Source organism: Scyliorhinus torazame, chromosome 28 (genome assembly GCF_047496885.1).
Source record: "Scyliorhinus torazame isolate Kashiwa2021f chromosome 28, sScyTor2.1, whole genome shotgun sequence".
In the NCBI taxonomy this organism is placed as follows: Eukaryota; Metazoa; Chordata; class Chondrichthyes; order Carcharhiniformes; family Scyliorhinidae; genus Scyliorhinus; species Scyliorhinus torazame.
The window spans coordinates 10,297,988-10,316,012 of NC_092734.1; the positions used below are offsets into that span (position 1 = coordinate 10,297,988).

General features: G+C 48.3%; 2 protein-coding genes across 8 annotated transcripts in view; one reads left to right on the forward strand and one right to left on the reverse strand.

The window, feature by feature from the left end:
* Window positions 1–16,092, reverse strand: part of vsir (V-set immunoregulatory receptor) — a 35,373-nt gene extending 19,281 nt beyond the window's left edge. Inside the window, exon 1 of the mRNA XM_072491435.1 lies at window positions 15,839–16,092. Coding sequence (XP_072347536.1) covers window positions 15,839–15,938 — 100 coding nt within the window. The 5' untranslated portion in view covers window positions 15,939–16,092. The remainder of the gene's footprint in view (window positions 1–15,838) is intronic.
* cdh23 (cadherin-related 23) overlaps window positions 1–18,025 on the forward strand; it is an 815,609-nt gene that overhangs the window by 667,774 nt on the left and 129,810 nt on the right. The gene's annotated exons all lie outside the window — the stretch shown is intronic.

The following is an 18,025-nucleotide window of genomic DNA, read 5'->3' on the forward strand; positions in this document are numbered from 1 at the left end:
GCGTGATTCACTGGTCTCCCAGCTTCACGGCAGCGGGAGGTGGCGCACCATTCACTGGCAGGATTCTCTGCCCCCATCGCTGTCAATGGGATTTCCCATTGAAGCCGCCCCAAGCCGTGGCAAACCGATGGATGGGGAGCACTGCTGGCTGGCTGGGTCAAACGGCCAGAGAATCCCGGCCAAGATGTCCAAACTCATACACGTAAGTCAGATGAATGTCTGAACATTAATATGACTATTGAACAACCATAAGCAGCAGTTTGTTTTAAGTAGTTTGGGATTGTAGAAACCCTGGTCTAAAATTGTGACCCAGAGAGATAGAGAGACCAACGCACAGTGTGTGTGTGTAGATGCAAAAGCATTGACCAGATAGATTTAGGCTGGGAATATCTGGCTGTTCGTTGGCAGGGGGATTGCCTGGTCCTACCGGCAGTGCACCCCCAACGCCGGGCTTCCCAGCGGCATGGGGGGGCTTCAATGGGTATTCCCATTTACAGAGACGGGAGCAGAGAATCGTGCTGCTGAGAAGCAGGCGATTGGGGGAATGGGAGAATCCCGCCCTTACTGAAAGATGCATCCTGGGCTGAGATCAGAAGAGTAGAAAAGGGCAGACAACAGGGCCACAGTTATACTGCACACTGTGAGTCACACACTGCCCACCGAGAGAGAGAAGTTGGCACATTATGCGTCAACCCCACTTCACCGTTGGCCAACTGTATGTGATCGAATGGTGCAGATGACTGTAATATTGTTCAACAATGCTCCAGCGAAGCTTTGCTAGGACATTTCATTATTTTGGAGGCGCGACGTAAATGCAAGTTGTTGAAACTGTCCTTAACATTTGCACAGCGTACTTTCAATATCAATGATGCTTTCAGAAAAGGAAGGCTTCACTATTAACATTACGATGTTGGTTCCTGCTCCTTGAATTCATTTTCCTGGTCAGCAATGCGGTCATTCCAAAGGGCGAAGCTACCAGTCTGAGCTCTGCATCAACAGATTTTTGAACATATTCTTTCTCCACAATGGTTACAATGCCTGCAGTTATATGGTCAGTGCAATAATTCATATCAGTCAGTTGTATAAAAGGAGCACGTTTCCGAAATCTCGATCTGGAAACCGCAATTTGCCTCTGCTCAATATCGGTCTTTGTGTCTGAATCTCCGAGCCAAACACATGGCCAAAGCCTGACCTTAATCAGCTCCTCTCGAATGCTTGGCCATTCATAACCAGCTCAATATTCAGGGTTCATTGAGAGCTGGAGCACTTGTGTCCTGTTTCCACTTGTTATAATTTGTACCATAGAACAGGATAAAATCCAGTACCAAAATCTCTGCCTCTGCCCTCGGCTCATTTGCCACTGTCACCCTCATCCATCCCTTTCGCAACCTCTGGCAACTTCAGCACACTCCGGGACCAGACCCCCATATTCCAAGATCCGTGAATTTGAGCTCATCCAAAACTCTGCCAGCTTCAGGCACGCACGGTAGCACAAGTGGATGGCACTGCGGCTTCACAGCGCCAGGGTCCCAGGTTTGATTCCCCGCTGGGTCACTGTCTGTGCGGAGTCGGCACGTTCTCCCTGTGACTGCGTGGGTTTCCTCCGGGTGCTCCGGTTTCCTCCCACAGTCCAAAGACGTGCAGGTTAGGTGGATTGGCCGTGCTAAATTGCCCTTAGTGTCGAAAAAGGTTAGGAGGCGTAATTGGGTTACGGGGATAGGGTGGAAGTGAAGGCTTAAGTGGGTCGGTGCAGACTCGATGAGCCAAAAGGCCTCCTTCTGCACTGTATGTTGTATGTTCCTATGTACAACCTGTAGTGATATGCATCACTGTACATACACAAGGGGTTAAGGTAAATACACTACAACTAAGTAACCACTAGAGGGAGCATCAGAGATGTACATATACAGAGGCAAACAGGAAGTCGGACTCTTCACCGGAACGGCAGCTGGTGAGCAGGACACAGGCAGGCAGCTCAGATGTAACATAGTATAAACGCTGGAGAGAGAACGAACTCATAGAAATAAAGCATCTACTTCAACTGTAAGACTACGAGCTTTATTCAGACACAAGGAATAATACATGGTACCAGGTGACTTCAGAACGCTTACTAGAAAGGTTACACAAGATGCAGAAAAAGCAAGATCGAAAGCAGAAGAAAACCCGTACGTGGGGAGACGTCGCTGAGTCGATGAAACTCGTTGGAACTCCACCGCAGCTAAAAACAACTGGTAATTTTTTATTCAGACACAAGGAATAATACACAAACTAGCTGGCAACAAGTCACATTCACCCATCACTGCTTTGCCCACATATCCCAAACGACTCCCAGTCCAGAAATGCCTCCATTTTAAAGTTTTCAAGCTGGGTGGCCTTGCCCTGTCTATTGCCCGTAATCCACTCCAGCCCTACAACCCTCCGAGATCTCTGCACTATTCCAATGCTGACCTCCTGCACGGCCCCCCTCCCATTGTAACAGCGCCACCATTGGCGACCATGCCTTCATCATGGGCTGGCCCCCGAGATCTGCAATTCCCCCTCTAAATCTTGCACTCTTCCTTTACGAACTCCTTAAAACCTAACTCTCTTCTCCAAATATTTGGTCGCCTTGCTGTAGGAAAGATGTTATTAAAGTGGAGCGAGGGCAGAAGAGATTTATAAGGATGTTGCCAGGACTCAAGGGACTGAGTTATGGGGAGAGATAGACAGATTGGGACTTTTGTTTTTTCTTTGGAGCGCAGGAGGCGGAGGGGTGATGATCTGAGAGAGGTGTCTCAGATCATGAGAAGTATGGATAGGGTGAATGCGCTCAGTCTTTTTTCCCAGTGTTGGGGAATCGAGAACTAGAGGGCAGAGGTTTAAGTAAAGAGAGGAAAGAATTCATGGGAAACTGAGGAGCAACTTCCTTACACAGAGGGTGGTGCGTATGTGGAATGAGCTGCCGGAGGAAGTGGTTGAGGCAGGGGGATTGACAACATTTAAGAGGCGTTAGGACAAATACATGGATCGGAAATGTTTTGCGGGACATGGGCCAAATGCAGGCAAATGGGGTTAGCTTAGATGGGCTTTTTGGTTGGCATTAACCAGCTTGGGCCGAAGGGCCCATTTCCATGCCGTAGATTCTATGAAATATCTGCTTATGTAAGACCATAAGCTATAGAAGCAGAAGTAGCCATTCTTCCCATCGAGTCTGCTCCGCCATTCACTGACATCATATCTGATCTGATAATCCTCAATCCACTTTCCCGCCTTAACCCCATAACCCTCGATTCCCTCAGATTAAAATTCTGTCTCGGCCTTGAACATACTGAACGGCCCAGCCTCTACAGCTCTCTGCGGGAAAGAATTCCACAGATTCGCTATCCTCTGAGAGAAGAAATTCACCCTCATCTCTGTCTGAAATGGGCGATCCCCTCACTCTGAGATTGTGCCCTCTGGTCCCAGACTCTCCCACAAGGGGAAACAACCTCTCAGCATCGACCCTGTCAAACCCCCTGAGAATCCGATATGTCTCAATAAGGTCGCCTCTCATTCTTCTAAACTCCAATAAGTACTGGCCCAACCTACTCAAACCTCTCCTCATAAGAAGATCCCTCCATACTCGGGATCAACCTAGTGAACCTTCTCGGGACTGCCTCCACTGCCAGTATATCTTGCCTTAGACAAGGGGACCAAAACTGTTCACAGTATTCCAGGTGTGGTCTAACTAGCGCCTTGTAAAGTTTTAGCAAGACCTCCCTATTTGTATACTCCATTCCTTTCAAATAAAGGCCATCATTCCATTTGCCTCCCCTATTACCTGCTGACTTTGCATGCTTGCTTTTTGTGATTTATGCACGAGGACCCCCAGATCCCTCTGTGCTGCAGCTTTCTGCAATCTCTCTCCATTTAAACAATATTCAGCTCCTTTATTCTTCCTACTACAGTGTGGCTTGAAGTTAAACTTTGTTGATAATAGTAGTGTGAAGCATCTTGGGAAGCTTTACGACACTGAAAGTGCTATGAAAATGCAAGTTGTTGCATTTCGAGGATCAAAATAATTGATAAAGCCTAGCGAATGATTCAGTGTCAAGCAATAATAGTGAAGTGTTTTTAATGAGTGCCGAGAGATTTGTATCGATTGTAAAAGATAATAAATCATTTATGCCATAGACACAATTAAAGCTCAGTATATTATATGTAAATCTTTAACACGTATATATTTATAGATACATTATTGCTGATATTTAGTGCTGTCTGAGAATACTTAGGACAGTGTATTTTCAAAACTTGAAAGCCACAAGTAAATTTTAAAAGTTAATGTGGCATTCCAAAGAGGAATGGTCGAAGTTGTACAGGGAAAGCATTTGAAGGCTTCAACTGGGTCAGAGACGCAACCAGCAAGAGCTTAGGCTGGGAGCATTTAAAGGAATCCCTTTTTCAGGCCCCTCAATCCAGCAGGTTCAGGGTATGTTTTCAAAACAAGGAACCTGGCTTCGCGCAGAGGTTACTGAGCAGCTGTTTTGGAAGGATCTCTGCTTTGCGCGAAATCGCTGCAAGAAGAGAGATTATTGTGAAATGCAGGGCGAGGACGGAGGGACAGGGAGGAGAAGTTATTTTAACTTCCAAAAAGCTGACAAATGATTTACATGAAATCCCTTTTGGGGAAGTAGTTGCATAAAGAGATTTATGAGAATATACTTGTCCTTCGCAATTAAAGGAAGATTCTGTATTTAGCATCTTTCACCGATTGAATGCTCAAAACTTTCACCCTGGTCAGAGGAAGAGGTATTCCATGCCCATACACTATTAACAATCGGGCTTTTCATCTCTGCTGTTTATGAGGTCTTCCTTTGCACTGCATACTTACTTAACTACTTACTTGACTCGGTCCATTGTATCAGGAACATTGAGACAGTTCAGAATCAAGTCACCAGGTGCTTCGTAAACACAAGTCTGTCTCAACCTCACCGGAGGTTGGTTGGGGAGTGTTCTGACGTGCCTGGTTCTTTCGAGGTTGATCTCCAAGCTGCACTAGAATGGATACGCTGCAATGCCACGAGTCAGAAACACTGGCTAATCCTCGAGGTGGAGTGTCTGCAAAGATTTCTGCAGGCATGGGAAAATATGATGGTTGTCTACGGTTAAAACCTGTTGGAGGTTTCCCTGATTTGGGTGGAGGAGTGAGCACTCTGCTCGCTGCTTTGGGGTGGGGGTGGGGGGAGGTTCCTGAGATTGGCAAATACTCGTAAATCCCAGAGTTGCAACATCAGTGTTGGTGTGCATAACGCCAATCTCGAATAATCTGTGAACAATCGCTTCTCAAACGAACATACAAACATTAAAATCTGCTCCCAGTCAGGCTTAGAGGACATTCCTGCCCCCCACCCAGGTGCCTCAGCAGTCACAGGCTGCCCACAGAAGGGTGCAAAATATCAAAACAAGATATGGCGTTTTCCCTGGTGTCCTGGCCAGAATACTCCCTCAACCAACATCAGAAAACAAATTACCCGGCCGTCCTCACATCGCTGTCTGTGGGAGCTTGCTGTGTGCAAATTGACTGCTGGATTTTGCATCATTGACAACACATCAAAATTCCTTCGTTGGTCACATCTTTTGGAGTGAATCGCCTCCGTGTAAAAGGGAATTGTTTATCAGACCTTGTTTACTACTCTTTTCTCTTTGTGTTAAAGTGTTCTGGGTCTTGTACCTGGTTTCATCTCGATGTGGTGGTGGGGGAGAACCTCCTTGCACCAAAACGGATCGAGCTCCTGAAATGCCAAGTCTGAAGTAAATGGAAGTTGGCTACTTAAATGTCGCCATGTATTTTGTCAGCGTGGTGTCATGATCAGTTGGTCCGTGAACAGGCGTGACACAGAGCGGTGGGATGTGGCTTTTTGGCTGTGATTCCTCTGCACCACCGACCTCTCTGTCTGCGCCATGCAAATATGGAGATGCGCGAAAGCAGAGGGCAGGTGCTTCCCCTATGGGGACACGCGTGATTGTTTCAGTTTTAGTGCTTCCCCCAACGAGAGGAGGAAAATCAGGAGGAGAGTCGATCCTGAGTTGGCGTTTCACACGTGACGGGAGGAGATCAGTGACGGGGACCGGCTCGGTGAGGGACTCTGAGCCATCTCCGTACGACCCTCCTCAAGATTACCTCAGAAAGTAGATTGTGCGCGGATTGGTTTCAACGTGATTTTTGTTAGAATTGCATTTGAATCAGTGACGAATCAGAAGGTTTTTTTTTTCTTTAAGCTGTTACCCGTGCCTTAAAACGAAACCATCAAATGTGTAGAGCTCCCAAAATCCGAAAAAAGACAAAACACCAATCGCAAAAAAAAAGCTAATGTTTATACAGCTCCTTTCAGAATCTCAACGTCTCCCAAAACACTTCACAGACGATGATGAAGTTTGTTTTTCAAGCCTAGGCCATGACGTGAGGTGGGAGTCAGTTTGCACAAAGCAAATTCTCAGTTATCCAAGAGGATTTCAGTACGTTCTGCAAGTGCGCAGGTTGCATCGCATTCCAATGATCGATCTTTCCCAGAGTTGCTCACAGCAAGGAACTCGTCTTTCGTTCTTATCGACTCCAGGACCATCCAGGAGGCTTGGCAGCTCTGCTCAAGCACTCCACACGATTAGGTTGTTACGACTTGGACAGGCTCCTTCTGTACAGTCCCAGCAAATTCTCCATGAGCCTGACCCCTCTTTCTCTGCCATTGATCCATTCTGGATCTTGGCTTGCTCCAATTATCTGCCCCACTGAGCAGCTATATGAGAGTTTGGTGATTCCAATATAGTTAAGCCCAATGTCCAGCAGGAGATATTGACTGCTTCTTGCTTGGGAGTGTTTACACTGAGCTTCACAACCTGTAGTAAATTCTCTGTCGAGACAGAGCGAGCTGTTCTAGAAAGATGGACGGCAGCCAATTTGACAACACAAGCATATTTAAAACTCCGATTTTTGATATCTGGGGAATATCCTTCCTGTACAAGAATCCGCTCCATAACTACATGTAATAAACTCTGTTTTGCAGGTGCATCAATGACTGTATCGATGTCACTTCACCCAGAACTGGAAAACTTCACCTTTGCTTCCAATTTCCACCCTTCCCTCACCTTCGCTTAGTCCCTCTCCAACACTTCTCTTCCTTTCCCTGACTTCAGGTCTCCATTTCTGGGGATAGACTGTCCACTAGTGTCCATTACAAGCCCACTGACTTCCATAGCTGCCTTGGCCAAATCTCCTCACACCCCGTTTCCTGTAAGGACCCCAATCCATTCTCCTTTCTCCGTCTCTGCCTCATCTGTTCTCTTAACTCTACTTTCCATAATAGGACTTCCGATAATTACCCCCGCCCCCTTGCGATCGCAGGAGATGTAACAGCTGCCTCTTTACCTCTTCCCTTCTCACTGTCCAAGGCCTCAAACACCCCTTTCAGATGACGCAGTGATTTGCTTGTACTGCTGTCTTATTGTGCTTGTTGCTCACAATGTGGCCTCCTCTACACTGGGGAGACAAAACATAGATTGGATGACTGCTTTGCGTATGCATGACCCTGCGCTTGTTGTAAGACAAGAAAGTCTAGCTTTTTGAAGAGCTGCTAATTGAGATTGGAAGCTTTGCTCGCAAATGAATATTATTTTTTTAAATAAAATATATTTATTAAAGTTTAACAAAACAGTTTTTTCCTCTTACAAACAATAAACCCCCCCCCCCCCCCCCCCGCCCCCCCGTAACAAAATAACACAAAATCGCCCTGAGCAAGATATATACATGGTAAGATGATATATTTACATAGCTTTATACACTGGCTCTCGCCCATTCGTGCCAGTTTCCCCCACCCTCCATGTTATCCCCCGCTCATCCGTCCCCTCAAGCAATCTCTCGTTTTCCCCCTCCTCCCCCCCCCCCTTCCCCCCACCCCGCAGGGTTGCTGCTGCTGCTGACCGACCTTCCTCTAACGCTCCGCGAGGTAGTCTAGGAACGGTTGCCACCGCCTGTAGAACCCCTGCCTCCAGGGTGGGGGGCTTCGCCTCCTTCCACATTAGCAAAATCCTTCGCCGGGCTACCAGGGATGCAAAGGCCAGAATGCCGGCCTCTTTCGCCTCCTGCGCTCCCGGCTCGTCCACTACTACAAATATTGCTAGCCCCCAGCTTGGCTTGACCCGGACTTTCACCACCTGAGATATTGCTCCTGCCACTCCTCTCCAGAACCACTCCAGTGCCGGACATGTCCAGAACATGTGGACATGGTTCGCCGGGCTCCCTGAACATCTTCCGCATCTGTCCTCTACCCCAAAGAACCTACTCAACCTCGCCCCCATCAGGTGCGCTCTGTGGACCACCTTAAATTGTATCAGGCTGAGCCTGGCACATGAGGAGGAGGAATTAACCCTACCCAGGGCGTCAGCCCACAAACCTTCCTCGATCTCCTCCCCCAGCTCCTCCTCCCATTTACCCTTCAACTCTTCTGCTGGCGCTTCCCCCTCTTCTTTCATCTCTTGGTGTATTGCCGAAACCTTGCCCTCCCCGACCCATACACCCGAGATCACCCTGTCTTGAATTTCCTGTGTGGGAGCAGCGGGAATTCCCTGACCTGTCGCCTCACAAAAGCCCTCACCTGCATATATCTGAATGCATTTCCCGGGGATAGCTCAAACTTCTCCTCCTGTGCCCCTAGGCTCGCAAATGTCCCGTCGATGAACAGGTCCCCCATTCTTCTAATCCCCACCCGGTGCCAGCCCTGGAACCCCCCGTCCATCTTCCCCGGGACAAACCGGTGGTTACCCCTGATCGGGGACCACACAGACGCTCCCACTGCACCCCTATGCAGTCTCCACTGGCCCCAGATCCTTAACATTGCCGCCACCACCGGGTTTGTGGTGTACTTTGATGGCGAGAGCGGCAGCGGTGCTGTCACCAGCGCCCCCAAGCTCGTTCCTTTGCAGGACGCCATCTCCATCCTCTTCCATGCCGCCCCCTCTCCCTCCATAACCCACTTACGGATCATCGCCACGTTTGCTGCCCAGTAGTAGCTCCCTAGGTTTGGCAGCGCCAGCCCTCCTCGGTTCCTACTGAGTTCCAGGAACCCTCTCCTTACCCTCGGGGTTTTGTTCGCCCACGCAAACCCCATAATACTCCTACCTACTCTCTTGAAAAAGCCCTTGGTAATCACGATGGGGAGGCACTGGAACACAAACAAAAACCTCGGAAGAACCACCATTTTTACCGACTGCACTCTACCCGCCAACGAGAGCAGCAACATGTCCCATCTTTTGAAGTCCACCTCCATTTGGTCCACCAACCTCGTCAGATTCAATTTGTGTAGGGCCCCCAGCTCCTGGCTATCTGGATCCCTAAATATCGAAAACTCCCCTCCGCAAATGAATATTATTGAGCTGAATAATAATTGCTGCCCCACAACTAACACTGTTCTAAAGATTTCCGATTGAAATGAAACGTCCTTTCAGGAAATGAAATACTTTTCGAGTTCAACTAAGTAAGAACATTTGGCATGTTGCAATGTTTAATCCTTTCCACTGATGGAGAGAGAGAATACGGAACCGTCCTGGGATGGTCAGCGTGATCTTTAACCAGCTTGAGCAACACGCACCTAGTCCAGTCACTCCAATGGTTCCATTGTTCTTGAGGCATCTTTAACTGCTGTTTTGTGATGCACTGAAGTCTCTGCTTTGGAAAAGATGGGATCAGCTGCTTATCGCACAGGAACATAGAACATACAGTGCAGAAGGAGGCCATTCGGCCCAACGAGTCTGCACCGACCCACTTAAGCCCTCATTCCACCCTATCCCCGTAACCCAATAACCCCTCCTAACATTTTTTGGACACTAAGTGTAACTTAGCATGACCAATCCACCTAACCTGCACGTCTTTGGACTGTGGGAGGAAACCGGAGCACCCGGAGGAAACCCACGCAGACACGGGGAGAACGTGCAGACTCCGCACAGACAGTGACCCAGCAGGGAATCGAACCTGGGACCCTGGCGCTGTGAAGCCACAGTGCTAGCCACTTGTGCTACAGTGCTGCCCTTGCAGAACGGAATGAGAGCACGGCCGTGAATGATTTTATAACCAGCACCAATATTTGGACGATCTGTGTGACTGGAGGTGTACACTAAAGCCCAAATCATTCCCATGCTATAGAGTCATAGAACACTACTGTAGCTGAAGACGGCCATTCAGCCATTTGCCCCTGTGCTCCCTTCAAAGAACAATCCAGTTAGTCCCACAAGTCTTTGCCCAAAACCTTTCCAATCTTTCTCCTTTAAGCATTAATCCAATTCTCGTTTGAAGGTTACTACTGAATCTGCTTCACCACCATCCCACCAGCCAATGCATTCCAGATCGTAGCCACTCTCCCATTGCGCAAAATACTTTCTCCTCAAGCCACCTTTTGCACAGGAAATCGGAGGATGAGGAGGCCATTCAGATCCTCGAGCCTGCTCCACCATTCCGTGAGAACATGGCTGATCTGCCAATCAATCGCCTTAAATCTGTGTCCCCTGTTTATTGACCCGTCAATCACTAGAAAAGGTTTCTCCTCAAAATCATGAAGGGTTTAGATCGAGTAACCAAACGCCCCTACCAGATTTCACCGCGCCTCCTCTGCTGCAAGGAAAGCAACCTCAGCATTTCCAATCTGTCCACATGACTGTAATCCCTTACCCCTGGAACCATTCTGCTAAATGGCTTTTGTACCCGCCCAAGACTTTCACGTCCTTCAAAAATTGTTAGCTTCTAAGTGAGTAGAGAGAGGCGTCCAACATCTTTGTTTTCTGAGTCTGTGGGATGAGATATTGCAATTCCTTTGATTCTCTCGCTCAATGGGTAAAGAGTCCATTCTGGGCGGGATTACAGGGGCCGTTCCCGTCACTTGTGCCGGAATTGACACCATTATCTAACGGCATTGTAACGTCTCTCCGATGCTGCTCTTAGTTGCATTTCCTGCACTGAGGAGCTCCGCTTGGGAAGAGATGGCGACCCGATCTCTCCACCCCCCTGAAGTGAACCCTGGACCCCTCCCCCCCCCCCCCCCCCCCCCCCAATGCCCCAACTCGCCTGTTGTGGCATCCTCGAGCCCCCCCCCGCATCCCACCTCACATGGGCAGCAGGGCACCCCAAGGTCTGATCCCTGGTGTGGGCAAAATGCCACCTGGCACCTTGGCACTGCCAGCCTGGCACCCTGGCAGTACCCCTGCCAACCTGGAACCCTGGCAGTACCCCTGCCAACCTGGCACCCTGGCAGTACCCTTGGCACCCTGGCAGTACCCCTGCCAACCTGGCACCCTGGCAGTGCCACCTCGGCATCCTGGCAGTGTGTACAATCTATAAAATGTATTGCAGAGTGTGCCAAAGATTCCTTACAGTCTTCCCAAACTGGCGATTCCTACTATCCAGCAGGCCAAAGGGAGAGGACAGGAACAGCAAATGGGGAAATGAAACAGTAAGGGGCAGCAACGTTTCTGCACATCATTTGTTTTGTTAGCCCTAATGTTTGAGAAGAGTCAACAATGTGACAGCAGTGTGGAAAATATCTCCTCTTGTTTCCAGAAGGCAGGGCATGATTTATGAGCAGAGAAATGTACCCAGTACGATTGACTGCCAGAAGTCTGAAATGTTTGGTGTGCTTAAAACCATAAATTTCCACACAGTTTCCTAATGTGCGCAGACAGAATTCTGAAGGAGGGTGGGGAAAGTTGGAAGGATAAAGGGACATTTTCCACTTGAAGGATAATTGCCAAAGGTTTCTTGGTCATTGAGTTTAACGTTTGTGGATGTTTCAGTCAGACTAACCCCCGGAAGGTGCTCGGTGTAAGTCACTTCTTTCATCAGAGAAGGAGCCAGGCATTAAACAAAATATGATGGGCCAAACTCTATGACAGTGCGTGTGTGTGTGTGTGTGTGAAGCCAGGTTAATGACTCATGCCTTGGTTACAGAAGAATGTTTCGAGATGAGTTGGGGTGAGGCAGGGGGCGAGGATGATATTGTATTGTAAATTGAGATTGAAGTTCAATGAAGGCTAATGTTGAAAGTTCCTGTGCAGTGGTCTTTGGAGGATGTGTGTGTGGGCCGTGTATGGGGGCAGCTTGTTTCATATCATAGAATTTACAGTGCAGAAGGAGGCCATTCGGCCCATCGAGTCTGCACCGGCTCTTTGAAAGAGCACCCTACCTAAGTCCACACCTCCACCCTATCCCCATAACCCAGTAACCCCACCCAACACTAAGGGCAATTTTGGACACTAAGGGCAATTTAGCCTGGCCAATCCACCTAGCCTGCACATCTTTGGACTGTGGGAGGAAACCGGAGCCCCCGGAGGAAACCCACGCACACACGGGGAGAACGTGCAGACTCCACACAGACAGTGACCCAAGCCGGGAATCGAACCTGGGACCCTGGAGCTGTGAAGCAATTGTGCTAACCACCATGCTACCGTGCTGCCCTTTTCTGCCTACACGGAGCCTAGGTTAAGCTTTTGCTTTAATATGGCAGGCTTATTTCATTTATCACTGAATGAAAACACAAACGTTTCAGTGAAGAACTGAGGAAGGGAACACTCTTTTGCGAAAAGACTGGCCCCGATCTTCCTTTCTCAGCTTCACACAAGCGTTTGGATTCTGTATTTACTGAACTAAGTTTTCGCTATTTCTGACTCACTTTCAAAGGCCAATCTCTCCGTGCAAAGTCATTACTTAATCTGCTGAATGGCATTTAAGGACAAAAACATCAGATGGCCTTGAAATTATGTTGGGTAATGTTGACATCTGTTTTGTCAATTGGACGAATACTAATAAAACAACATGTCAGGGAATCTCGCACAGAAGCAACTTGCATTCATATAGCACCTTTAGAATCATAGAATTTACAGTGCAGGAGGAGGCCATTCGGCCCATCGAGCCTGCACCGGCCCTTGGAAAGAGCACCCTACTTAAGCCCAGCCTTCATCCTACCCCCGTAACCCCAGTAACCCCACCCTTTGGGACACTAAGGGGCAATTTAGCGTGGCCAATCCACCTAACCTGCACACCTTTGGATTTTAACATAGTCAAACTTCCCAAAACACTTCACTGGCAGACGAGATTTGATACTGGACCGAATAAGGAGGATTTTAAGGAGTGCTTTATCTGAGAGGCACTGAGTGATTTAGGGAGGGAATTCCAGAGCCCAGACAACTGAAGGTCCGGTTCTCCATTTGTGGATTCAAGTCAGCGATGAACAAAAGGCCAGAATTAAAGAACATGTGGCACACTTTTACCACAGGATTGCACAATACAACTTCAAAACCTGCTGAGTTTTATTTTTGTGTCTGCCTTTGATGTGCCTTCATCAACGCGCCTTATGTAGAGGACAACACGCAAATGCAACATTAATCCAGCTCCTCAGCACCACAGGTAATAGAGGAAGACGGGCAAGGATTTAAAAACCCCACTTGTCATTCGACTGTCACTTGGCCCAGGTCCAAAACTTCTTGCAACAGATTCCTCAAAGCGAAAAGTAGAAACAAGTGCCAGTCGGGGAATGAGACACAGGTTGAAGGTGTTCCAGGAGGTTTTTTCACATGCTTTCTTAAGGTTCATTATTCTTGGCGGGGAGGCAGGTTGAATAACCTTTTTGTTTTTAGCTATTCTGTTGCAGGTCACTGCTGTCAGCTGCCATCTTAACTCCCCAGGCTCGCACAAATGAGGGTGTTTTTCCAGATAGTTGACGAGAAGGGGAAAGAGCTTTCGTAAAATAGTTGGTGCATTGTGAGCAGGATGTTCGCTGCCCTGTGTGGGTGGGTGCGAGTGTGTGTGTGTGCGGGAGGGGGGGTCTGTCGGCCAACGGACATCCTTCACACGTTCTTGAGTGTCACTTTGTTCATAGATGCGAGCGCAAAGGGGAACAGTCAATAATTCAGAGCTCAGCATTAACAATCCATTGGAGCTGTTCCGCATTTAATCTCTGCCATTTCGGTCAGCATCTGCAGTTAGCTGCATTTGCTCATCCGGAGCTTATTTAAGGCCATTGCTTTAAAAGGGACCGGGCAATTAAGTAGCAACCACATCACTACTGTTCCCCAGAACCCACACCAGCCATCAGCAACATGAGAGAGAGGAGAAAGAAATAACTTGTATAACAGTCAACAGGTAAGTCACTGTTATATAATGTAGTAAACGCAGCAGGCACTTTTCGCACAGCAAGCTCCCACGGACCAGCGGCGTAATAATAACCGGATAATTCACTTTTAGTGAGGGATAAATACAGGCCCGAACATCAGGTAGAACTCACAAGCTATTTTTCAATATAGTGCTTGGGATTTTTCATGTCCACCTTAAGGTTCGATCTCATCTGGCAGGTGGCACCTCCAACAGTGCAGAAGACCATAGGAACAGAATTAGGCCATTCGGCCCCTCGAGTCTGCTCCGCCATTCAATCATGGCTGATATTTTCTCATCCCCATTCTCCTGCCTTCTCCCCATAACCCCCGATCCCCTTATTCATCAAGAACCTATCTATCTCTGTCTTAAAGACACTCCGTGATTTGGCCTCCACAGCCTTCTGCGGCAAAGAGTTCCACAGATTCACCACCCTCTGGCTGAAAAAATTCCTCCTCATCTCAGTTTTAAAGGATCGTCCCTTCAGTCTGAGGGCTCTGCTCCCTGGTTCCTCTCCACATCCGCTCTATCTAGGCCTCTCACTATCCTGTAAGTTTCATTAAGATTTCCCCCCCCCCTTATCCACTCCTCCCAGTACTGCAGAGGGGAATGTGTGCCTATATTTATGTTCCCAAGTTAGCACTACTGCCTCAGTGCCAGGGACCCGGGTTCAGTTCCATCCTTGGGTGACTTTGTGGAGTTTGCATTCTCCCCGTGTCTGCGTGGGTTTCCTCCGGGTGTTCCGGCCCCCTCCCACAGTCCAAAGATGTGCAGGTTAGGTGGGGTTACGGGGATGGGGTGGGGGAGAGGGCCTAGGTAGAGTGCTCTTTCAGGGGGTCGGTGCAGACCCAATGGGCCGAATGGCACTGTAGGAGTTCTATCATGACTTGAGCAGGTAACGGAACTGCACCCTCTCTGCAGTGGAACTGAAATGATTTCAGTCGGATATCGATCTCGTTCTGCCCAGCGACGATGTTGCTATTCGGCGCCATCGCTGGCAAAATGGGTGTGTGAGGTATTGTGAGCTGTGGGTGGGGTGGGTGTGGAAGGTAGAAAAGAGCATCACTGTGATCAGTGCTATTTCCAAAGCGATGAGGTGGCGATGTTATTGAACAGGGCTGCTTTCAAACGTTTGGGACCACTGGCACCCAGCAGCCGATATTTAGTTGTCTGCCTTGATTTGCAATGTGTTGTAAGACCCACGCGTGTGTGTGTGTGTGGGGGGGGGGGGGGGGGGGCGGGGGGAGACACGGACTACGGGAGAACGAGCATTTGGGGAATAGAAAGTTTCACTTGTATCCAATCAGGTTTGAGAAAACCTCATGTTCCCTTTAAATTTATATTAAGTTTAACCTTGCGTGAAGCACCCCCTTTCTTCCCAATCAACATGGGGGGGTGGGGGGGGGGGGGGGGGCCTGTGGTCAGGTGTACAGTTATTTTGATACAGATTTTGCCTGGCAACCGCAGTGATAAACACGGTGTGTTTTGTTTGGCAGCCCATTGTGAGAAAAATAAGAACACCGCAAGTTGCACAAAAAGGAAACAATTGCCGTTTGAGAACATCAGCGAGATTAAGTCGAATCTGAAATCTCCCTTCTCCGAATCGTTCAAAAAAGTCAATCAAAAGCTTCCCCCCGGTGTGTTAGTCAGTCGCGCAAGCCGCCTTCTCCACATTCCATTTCTCCCCCCTCTTACCTTGTGTAACAGTGTTGAGGATCAGGGTGACTGTCCAAGCGAGGACCCGGTAGGTTATCTTGTGCTGAATTCCCATGACCAGCTGCCACTCCCCCTGCATTCTTTCATCTGTTAACTTCCTCGCGTGTGTTTTGTGTGCAAGAGTCAGAAAGAGAAATCCTCAAGCCCTTGGCACAGCCTCAGGCCCGGTTGGGAGCAAGCCCTTGCGTTACTGACTGAACTGAAGCACTGTGCGAGGGACTGGAAACCAGCATTTGCATGAGGCGGAATTGAAATGCAGGCTTTTAATTGGCCCTTGCTCCAGTGATTGGCACAGCCACGAACAGGCAGCAGCAGAGGATTTGTTTTCTTTTTGAAGTTGGAAGATTTCAATTGCCGCCTGTACCCAGTCGATTGCTTAATCAACAACATTCACCAAGATTATGCAAATATGCATTCCAGGAGAGTAAAATGAGTTAACAGCTTCAGAAACACTGGGCAGGCTAGAAATACCCCTGAGTGCTGCTTAATGTGGTGAGGACAAGGGCCACCTACTCCGTGCAGCAAGACTGGGGTTGCCAACTTTCATTGCATATGTCCCTGGAGGTTTAATCACAGCACCTCCCGTCTCTTAAGTGCCCCTCCCAATCAAACAACCTCTTTATTTCCGTCTCTGATAATTATTAACTCGTGTTCAAAGGCAATTTTTTTTTTCAAAGCCACACAGTATGTTTCCATGCTCAGGCACTGCTTTCAACGGTTGCCAAGAGATTAATTGTCCATCGCTGGAGACTCCTGGGAAATCCTGGAGAGTTGGCAACACAGGGTGGGGCACGGGATAGCCATAGCTTCAGGCCATTTAGGCCATTTAATGTTTAATGACTTTTGTGCATTGCCCCAGCAGCAGTGAATCTCTAAAGCGGGGAAGCAACGTTTGGGGCGAATGGTCATTTGCAAGGGGTTCTTGGGGTGGGGCAGGGTGAGTGGTGTACCAACTCCTGCCCCCTTTCCTGCAGGAACATTCTTTTTTGTCAGTCATGTTTCAAAGCATTTCTGCTCCTTAAACCAAAATAATCGGTTTTCTCTGGAGGGATTGTATTAACTGTAAACCAAGGCAGTTCCTGCACATTCAGACGGAGGGTCCGGTTCCCTTCCTTGCGGAGCTGCCTCTACTTCACGGTTTCTAATTTGTCAGGTGGGAGATCGCCAGCATCGAGGATGGGCTGTTTAGCACAGGGCTAAATCGCTGGCTTTGAAAGCAGACCAAGGCAGGCCAGCAGCACGGTTCAATTCCCGTAACAGCCTCCCTGAACAGGCGCCGGAATGTGGCGACTAGGGGCTTTTCACAGTAACTTCATTTGAAGCCTACTTGTGACAATAAGCGATTTTCATTTCATTTCATGTTGCGCGGTTACCACCTTTGTTCGGACATTTTGGATTGGGATTTGATTTATTGTTACCTGTACTGAGGTACAGTGAAAAGTATTGTTCTGCGCACAGTCCAGATGGATCGTTCCATACATGAAAAAAAACATAGGGCATACATGACTACACAATGTAACTACATAGGCACAGGCAAACAGAGTGCATTACTACACAGTATAGAAGAATAGAAGATGTGTGGAGAGATCAGTTCAGTCCATAAGAGGGTCATTGATGAGGGGAGGGCGACGGATGTTGTTTACATGGACTTCCTTTTTGCGACATTTGATTGGAACATTACCCCTCCTCAGACGCGACATGGTTCGTGTTTTAGATAAATGCAAGCCAATCCGGGAAGTTCGACGCAAACATTTAGCATATGATACACTCCAGTGTGTCACCTGAAGTGTGACATGGAACAGTATATTGCTGGGCAGTATATTGAATGCACACTGTGCACTGCTCACCAATGTACACAAGGGGATCGTAACCATGTGAAACAGAATAGCCCCAAATTCTGACCATACATCACTGGGCTCCTGTCGTAATATTGAAAGACATCCTCCTCGAGTTAAAGTCATTGAAGGACAATCTGATCTCCAGTAATACTCCCACAGAAAGGTTGTTCAAGTGGGAATGTGGAACGGGAAACAGAAATGGATCATCCATGGCCTTCTCGAATGACAGCACAGGTTCAAGGGGCTGAATGGCCTATTTCTTTGCCCATTTTGTACGTTCATACATTCGTTGAAAGGGTGCAGGATAAAAATATCAATGCGTTCTGTT